General features: G+C 38.1%; 1 protein-coding gene across 1 annotated transcript in view; it reads left to right on the forward strand.

Moving 5' to 3' along the window:
• Positions 1-8,299, forward strand: part of LOC110116241 (WD repeat-containing protein 20-like) — a 22,764-nt gene extending 14,465 nt beyond the window's left edge. Inside the window, exons 9-10 of the mRNA XM_028695859.1 lie at positions 7,999-8,104; positions 8,177-8,299. Of these exons, the coding sequence (XP_028551692.1) occupies positions 7,999-8,104; positions 8,177-8,275 (205 nt within the window). The 3' untranslated portion in view covers positions 8,276-8,299. The remainder of the gene's footprint in view (positions 1-7,998; positions 8,105-8,176) is intronic.
• Positions 8,300-9,265: the final 966 nt, after the last annotated feature.

Consider the following 9,265-nt stretch of genomic DNA (forward strand, 5'->3'; position numbering starts at 1 on the left):
AGAAGGTGAGGAAGTTGAAGATGCCTATTGATGTAAAACAATACATGCGAAGATGAGTTGCTTAGGGAAATTCTAAATAAAACTTATGCCGATTTAAACGCTAAGATAAAATAATAAGGCAATAAAACAAGCTTAGGCTAAATCACATGCGTGGAAGTTAAGATTGTAAACTATTCAATTACCATGAAGTTGCAAACATGATTGGTTCCAACAAAAATCCCTTTCTTAACAACAAGACTAGTCACTATGTTAGAGTCTGCTCAATCAACTCTCTAATTCTAAGGCTTTAGCGGAGTACTTAACAAGCTTCTTATGAATTGATCCAGCCACATAGTAGGATAACTAGGAAGATAAGAGATTAGGGAAAGGATTCACCATTATCAGAATTTAGGCGGTAGTCGAAAACTTCAAATCAGCACCCTCCTTAGTCTTCGATGTTAGGACAACAATCTGGCCTTCTTGGGTCAGCAATTCTATGTGGTAGAAGGGCAGGGTTCTCCGGAAAAGAGGTTTCAAACTTCTGGACACCAACTAGAAAGGTGTAAACAGCAGCAAGTGAAGTTTTGAACAGCAGTTTGGCACTTGAGAATCGCCATATAGCAGCCCGAACAACATTCAGAAGACTCCACCAGCAGCTTACTCAATTGGAGGGGTCGGGGACAGCAAAATAAGCCTCTTGGGAATGCTAGACAGCATGGGAAACCTGCTATAGTTCTTGGACAGCAGCAGCACGAAGGAGGAAGAAAGAGAGAGGTGGCGGCTTGAGGGGGAGAGAGAGGGGCCGGCGGTTCCAAGGGGAAGGGGGCTAGGGTTTGGAATCCAATTCCAATAAGTCTCCCAATAAATCTGAAATAAATTTCAGACTTAATTAGTTTGTAGGGAAACAAATTAGGATTTGAATTCGAATTCAAGTTGGGTTGAGGCTAGGATTGGAAACAAACAAAAGGAGAGCCCATTAATGGGGCCGGCGGGTCCAAGAGGGAGGAGGTGGGGGTTAACAAAACCTGAAATTAATTTCAGGATTTGAATGAAATTGGGAGGAATAATTTGAAATTTGAATTCCAATTAATCTTGCAATTAATGCCTTAAGTAGGCATTAAGTGGAGAGGGCCCTAGTAGGCCGGCGGCATGGAGAGAGAGGGAGGAGATTTGGGGAGGTGTTTAGGAAGTTTCCAAACAAGGATTATGATTTAGGAAAATTAATATTGAATCCAATCTATTTTGAATTAGATTGATGTCATGATTAACTTTCCTATTTTGGAATTCTAAAATAGGAAAGAATTCGAAATTCGAAATTTGAATTTCAAATGAATTCGAATTTTCCCTCTCATGCGTAGCTAAATTAGGAAACCATTATGATGATTGAAATCATCATAATGATTGGGGTTTAGGTTGGTGCTTGGATTTTGAATGGTGGAGCTAGGAGATGATGTCGGTGGAGGGGATGAGGCACCGGTGGTGGGAGATTTGGACGTGGCCGGCGATGGGTTTGAGAATGTGAAAGGGAGATGAAGAAGAAAACAAATAGGATAAAATTAAACTAACCACGAGTCGCGGACTCTTCCAACGACTGGTGGGCCTTGCAATTGCTCACTTTGAGCTCTCTCCCTTATCTCTAGCTCTCATGCAAGCAGAAGAAGAAACAACTAAAATCTTCATTCAATAATTCATCATCCTTACATGAAGAGGGGGAAGACTTTAAATAGCCAATGGAATAAATAAAATACAAAGACACAACTGCCCCTAAGGCAAACACATGACGAGGCCCTTAAGCAAGGGCATAAACGGAAAGAAATACAATAGACTCATAAAACATAAAACAAAATACATCAAATACAATAATAATCAAAAGTAGATCATGACCGTAAATCATTGATCTTCTGATGTCCTCATCACCTATCTTTGAAGGGGAGAATGCGTATGGATGGATCTATAAGGTGAAGATGTACTTTGCCATTAATGGGCTAACGGAGGAGGAGAAGCTGACAGCAGCAGGCCTATATTTGGAGGGGAAGGCACTGTCATGGTACCAGTGGAGAGACCAGAGGAGACCTATCAGGGATTGGAGGGAATTCAAGGACTGCATAATAGAACGTTTCCAAAATCAACCGGGGAGGAGATTTTTATGAGAAGTTCTTTGCTTTGGCACTAGAGGGATCAGTAGCAGACTACTGGGAGCAGTTTAAGCACCTAGCCAGTAGGGTGGAGCGATTATCAGATATGGTATTAGAGGGGAACTTTATGAAGGAGTTGAAGACAGATATCCGATCAGTAGTGAAAGTTCTGATGCCTAGTGACATGGGGGAGGCCATGAAATTGTCACAGCTGGTGGAAAATCAGAAGAATCTAGAGAAGAGAGCCAGGGGCAGCTGCTCAGGAGGCTCTTACAAGACTATGACCTCTCTTCTAGCACCCAAGGGGCCTGCATCAGGCAACATTAGTGGGACCACTAGGGAGAATCCAGTAGGAGGAGAAAGTGGAGAAAATTTCAAGAGGCTGATAGAGAAGATGCAGCAGAAGAGGGCAAAGGGATTGTGTTTCAAGTGATAGGAGAAGTATACGCCAGGGCATCGGTGCAAGGACCAAATTCTTCAGGTTCTCACCGTCTGCGATGACGAGGAAACTGAGGAGGGAGGTGAGGAGGAGACAGGTGAGGAGATGGAGGAGAAGCTACATTTGGATATGGCTGAGGTTTCCCTGAACTCAGCGGTAGGATTCACTACGAATCATACCATGAAGGTGAATGTGGAGATAGAGGCCAGGGATGTGGTGGTGTTAATTGATAGGGCTACCCACAATTTCATTTTTCACTCAGGTCGTTGACCAATTAGGAGTGAAGTTGGTGGACACCGGTTGTTATGGAGTGATGATGTGTATAGGGAAGGTGGAGAAAGGGCAGGAGATCTGTAGAGGAGTGGTGTTGATCATCCAGGGGATTCAATGGAGAACTTTCTCCCACTAGAGTTAGGAAGTACTGATGTCATCCTGAGGATGAAGTGGTTGCAAACCTTGGGGGAACCCAAGGACAATTGGGGAGCACTCACGATGGAATTAATGGTGGATGGGAGAAAGGTGGTTATAAGGGGAGATGCGGGGCTATCCAAAGCCATGACATCACTTAAGACCATGGTTAGGGACATACAAGAGGTGGGGGAAGATTATCTGGTGGACTACACAAGTTGGATGCGATCAGATTGGAGGAGGGAGGGGATGTTTCTCTTTCAGTGCAACCCTTAATTCATCAAGTTGGTAAGGTTTTTCAGCCACCTTAAGGATGGCCACATCCACGGGAACACAAGCATATTTTCACCTTGAGGATAAGGTGAATCTTTGGGAGGGAAGTATTGTTAGACCGGTCCACTGGACCAGTCCAGCCGGTCCGCACGGGACTGACATTTCGCAATTGACGCGGGATCTCCGCCTCCTGCGGAGATCGGGCTTCCCGACCGTCCAAACAGAGTTGTTTAGGAAGTTTTTTTGAGGGTTTTGAGAGGGAAATTTGAATGTTGGGACTGTTTAGGGATTTCCTTTTGATTTGCATGCATTAAATAGTTGGTTTTACTAGGGTTAGGGCATCTTGAATTTGGCTGAAATTTGATATCTATTAGATTAGGGTTTTCTTTGGGCTCTAGCGGCATCTAGAGATTTAGGAGAGATCGATCCTCTTCTCGAATAGAGGATCAATTGTAGCTTGCTATTTTTCGTTTTCCTTTCATCAAATAATACAAATTATCAACTATTTTTTTGTGATTTTGTGCGGATTATTGTGGAGAAAGCTCGTTGTTTTTCGAAGATTGATAGAAAAGACTTGAGATCTTCAAGTGTTTCCTATCAATTCTCCTTAAAGTATAAAGTTGATTGCACACTAGAAAGATATAAGACAAGACTAGTGGCAAAAGGGTATACTCAAACATATGACATTGGCTACCAAGAAACTTTTACACCTATAGCCAAGATGAACACTGTCAGAATGTTACTCTCATTAGAGGTCAAGTACAACAGGCATCTAGAATAATTGGATGTGAAAAATGCATTCCTACATGGGGATATGGAAGGAGATATTTATGAAAATTCCACCAGGGTTTAAGGAAAAATATGAAGGTAACAGGGTGTGCAGATTAAAACAGGCTCTATATGGGCTCAAACAATCGCCAAGGATCTGGTTCGGAAGATTCTTAAAATTCATGCTTCTTAATGGGTATAAACAAAGTCAAGAGGATCATACATTATTCTTTAAACACTCAAACTCATGGGGAGTCACAATATTATTAGTATATGTGGATGATATTATCTTGACTAGGAATAATGAAGAGGAGAAAGTTAGTTTAAGAAAAAGTCTTACCAAGGAATTTGAAATAAAAGAACTTGGTAGATTAAAATATTTTCTCGGAATTGAAGTAGCCCACTCCAGCAAAGGAATATTCATTTCACAACAGAAATATATCAAAGATCTTCTAAAAGAAACATGTAAACTAGCTTGAAACCAGCATGAACACCAGTAGAACCTAATCGTAAAATGGGGGAAGCTAGAGAAGATCTAGATATAGATAAAGGGGCCTACCAGAGACTTGTATGGAAATTGATTTAGCTTTTCTAGGGGTGTCAATTTTTGTTCACGGGTCGGGTTCGGTCGAACCCGGAACTGACCCGGCACTATTCGAGTAAACCCTAACCTGACATGTTTTTAAAAATGGGTCAGATTTTTGAACCTGAACCCGACACGATTTGGTCCGGGTCAACCTGACCCGACACGAATGACCCGGGATTGACCCAAAATTGCTAGTTTTCGGGTAAAAAATCAGGACAATCTTCAATTTTTGGGTCAAAATGGGTCAATCTCGATTTTAGGGTCGAAAATGAGTTTTCATTATCAATTTCGGGTCAATTTCAGGTTGCTGGGTCAACCCGAACCTGATTTTTTTTTTTAAATGTGTCGATTTGTTGATCCCGAACTCAACCCTTTTCGAGTCAACCCGGATTTTTTCAGGTCGGGTCCGGGTCGGGTTTCGGGTCGTGTAAAAAATTGACACCCCTAACCTTTCCCATACCAGTCCAGATATAGCATTTGCTGTAAGCATGGTCAGTCAGTTTATGTAGAATCGAAAGCAGGTTCACATGCAAGCTGTAGACATGATACTGCACTGCCTTAAAGGAAATCCAGGGAAACTGATTTTCTTTAGAAGAGATCACTGAATAATCCTAGAAGAATATTCGGATGCTGATTATGCGGGATCACCCGTAGATAGAAGATCTACCTCTGGATAATGCACATTTCTTGGAGGGAACCTAGTTACATGGAGAAGCAAAAGACAAATTGTGGTGGCAAGATCTAGTGCAAAAGCAGAATATAGAGCTATGACATTGGGAATATGTGAGTTACTATGAATCAAAATAATTCTGGAAGACTTAATGAGATGACCCCATGAAGCTACATTGTGACAACAAATCAGCAATCAACATAGCCCACAATCCAGTCAACATGACAGAACTAAGCACATAGAAGTGGACAAACATTTTATTAAAGAAAAAACTAGACAGTGGTTTGGTATGTATCAATTATGTATCGTCGAAAGATTAACTTGTAGACATCCTTACCAAAGGATTGGACAGCTCTGCCTTTATCATAATGATTGCTAAGCTGGGAATGACAGATCTATATTCCCCAGCTTGAGGGTGAGTGGTAAATCCCAACCTCTCGTTTCAAAGATGATCCCACGACTATGAACAGTAATCCATGGGAAGACCGCTTGGATCATATTAAATTCCTTCATAGCTTGGTAGCTAACTTAGGAAGGATTGTATTACTCATTATTTTGTAATTATTTAGATTTATTTGTTTTTTTATCAATGCATCTTGTATGGATCTATAAATAGGGAGTATGTTGCATAATAAAATTTAAGCTTTTCTTCTCAAACCTTTGATTTCTAACAATCTTATTAAGAGAGAAAAGTTGGAATTATATAGTTGAATCAAACATTCAATCTTTATGTTAGATGGTTCATTACGAAGATTATTGTAGAAATTTTAGGTTTAGAAATATATCACATATTACTAAAAAGTTTTGGAGGTGGAGTGAGTAGGTACACAAAGTTATTAATGAAAATAAATGTGGCCTTTAAAAGTGGAAAGAATAAGTTCTATTAATCTTTATAATGTTAGAGGGATTTCATAACCCTTTCAAAAAATGTGCGTTTAGCTAAGTAAAGGGCACATATTTTTAATATTTATGTCATAAGGTAGACACCGAAGAACGAGAAAATGAGATATATATAGCACCTAAGATAAAAGATTGGAGATCTAAAGGCCTTTATTAACTTAGATGTAATGGAAGTGAAGATAATAGGGTTCTAATTAAAATTTGGAACATCAAAGGAAAAATAAAAGAAAAGTTTTGAAGATAAGCTTTTATAAGAATATATTGAATGGAGTCATTAGTATATTATAATTTAATCCTAAAAGGCTAAAAATGAAGTTAACTCTTAAGAAGATGCTTAAAGATAATGATTTATGTCTCAATGTAATACCTCGTAAGATTTGTATAGGGAGATGCTTGAGTAGTTTGGTTTGTGAATCATCACTAAGGATGTCAAATGAGAGGAGAAACAAAGTTTCTGTGCAAATATTTAATAACAAATGAGATGGACAGAACTTTGATAGTTAGGAGAATAAAGTTTGCAATGCATTGAAATTATGGGATTGGGTAATTGGGCATAGGTTAGAAGATCACATTGATGTTGGATGAATATTTTGAACTTCTACTAGAAAGATCCATTGAAGAGGTGATTTTTGTGCATAGACAATGCTTTGAGGGTGTATTGAGTTTAGTAAATATATGTTTGATGAATCATCGATTAGTATTATTCTTGTTGCAATCAAAGAGTTCATTGATGTTGTAAGGCTGCATCAAGCATCGATATAAGTCCACATCTTTTCCTATTGATTGTGTATATGATGAATTGATGATGAGGTTGAATGGTGCATGCTACTTATAAATGACAGTTCTATCTGTTGAAACTAATTTAAACTTGGAACATTCGAGGAGATGTTTAGGAGATAATGAGTTTAGGATTAGTAACAAAAAGATTGTGTGTATGATTTGCAATTTTAGTGGTTTTGAAATTGATAATTGTTAGTTCATAGTGCTAGATAATAACATGATGCTTTGGTATGATAGGTTTAATATCTTATATATTTCATACAATAAAATGAATATATATATATATATATATATATAAAATACTTTTTTTGTTAATATTAAGAAACCTTGGAGGAATTATGCAATAATAGAAAATTATGAAAATAATGACAAATCTTATAATAGTAGCATTATACTATTTATATTATGCGGACCCTGGTCCTGAGTAGTGACCCTATTGATAGCCAAGTTGAGTTTGATGTAATTGAGAATGTTAAGATTATTTTATGGCAAAATCAAGAAGGGCAGGAATGTGAAAAATAGTGTCACTTAGTTTAGGGCATGCATAATGAAGGGTACAAGGTCCATGAGTAAGGGTATATGAAATTAGTAAGGGCTGATTGGGAAGGGAAGGGAGGTGGGCCTAAGGTAAATGATGAAAATTGCGCTGAGGGATTTTTGCAAAATAAATTTTACATCTCAAGTGGCACAGAACAATTATGAATGAAGAATGAGGATTATTAAAATTGATCCCAAATAGTTAGATAAGGCTAATAGTAATGATTGTGATGGTGACATGTACTTGTTAAAATGTATTTGATCCACCAATATACGTGGTTGGATTGTGCTCATTGCAATAAGATATGTAACCCAATTTACATTATCAGTCATTAATCCTTTGGCTCTTTCTCTAATCTCATATGATATCTTCATTTATCTTTTTTGAGAAAAAAGTTCAGTGTAAATGAGCAATCCATATTTCATGGACCAATTTCGGATTCCTTTTGTCTTCTAATATGCCTTCTCCAAGCAACATTTGTAATTAACCTTATCATTTTTATACTTCTGTTTGCTATTCTAGTCCTGATGGTAAATACATATTAACTGGCGGTGAAGATGATCTAGTACAAGTGTGGAGTATGGAAGAGCGGAAGATAGTGGCATGGGGTGAGGGGCATAATTCATGGGTGAGTTTTTAATCAGTTCTTCAGTTTTACCAACTTTTTAAGATTTTTTCCTAATAATAGGCTAACAAACAGGTGAGTGGTGTTTCTTTTGATTCCTATTGGTCAGCTCCAAATCCAGATGGAAAAGGAGAAAACGCTATGTACCGATTTGGTTCTGTTGGTCAGGTATAAACTATGCCATTCAAGGAAATTAATGTTAAAATTTGTAAATTTTTTTTCTTTTACAGTGGCTATGCTCATTTACAGGATAGAAAGTGTTGTTGCGTGACAAGAAATGTGATAGGAAAAACTTGAAAATCTCAAGAATGTCCTAGCAATCTTTGGAAAACAGCGAGAATTCTTCACAAAAATCCGCACAAAACCAGGAAAACAGTAGATAATTTGTATTATTTGATGAAATAGAAACAAAATATAAAAAGATACAATTGATCCTCTATTCGAGAGGAGGCTCTCTCTCTCTCTCCCAAATCTCTAGACCCCGCTAGAGCCCAAAAATCTAAACCTAAGAGATTTCAAATTTCAGCCAAATTTAAGATGGCCTAGCTAACCCTAGAAAACAAACTATATAATGAATACACTGTTTAATGAATACAATTCAAAATGAAATCTCTAAACAGTCCCTACATTCAAATTTCCCTCCAAACTTCCTCAAAAATCTTTCCTAAACAGCTTTTCTGGAATCGGTGGCTCATTCGGCACGTCAAGGAGGTGGAACTTCTGCTTGTTTCGTCCGTAAGACTGTTTTGTATGGACCGGCTGGATTGGTGCAGTGGACCGGTCTAACAAAATGTTTTGGCTTACTCTTTTTAAGTGTATATAACCTTCAATTAATACTGAGAAAGCTCTCCTATGCTGTTGTGGTTGCTCCTTGCTAAATTGTTTTAACATCATCTTTAGATAAATTAGTAGATTTTTATCTTTTTCTTCTCGAGAAAATGCACATATTTAGCCTGTAGTAATCTTCACTTAAATGAGCGCTTATGAATTTTTGTAGGCACTGCATTCTTTCGATGCCAACCTTTTTTGTTATAAAGTACTGTGCAAAAAAAGTTATGGTAAAACTGTGAACGAGAGATCCACTTGATTTTTGTTACTATTCATGTGACTAAGAGCAATGATTACTTTCGCTCTTTGCCGCATGATTGTTTACTAAGCTATTTA

This window comes from Dendrobium catenatum, unplaced genomic scaffold (genome assembly GCF_001605985.2).
Source record: "Dendrobium catenatum unplaced genomic scaffold, ASM160598v2 fragScaff_scaffold_698, whole genome shotgun sequence".
Classification (NCBI taxonomy): Eukaryota; Viridiplantae; Streptophyta; class Magnoliopsida; order Asparagales; family Orchidaceae; genus Dendrobium; species Dendrobium catenatum.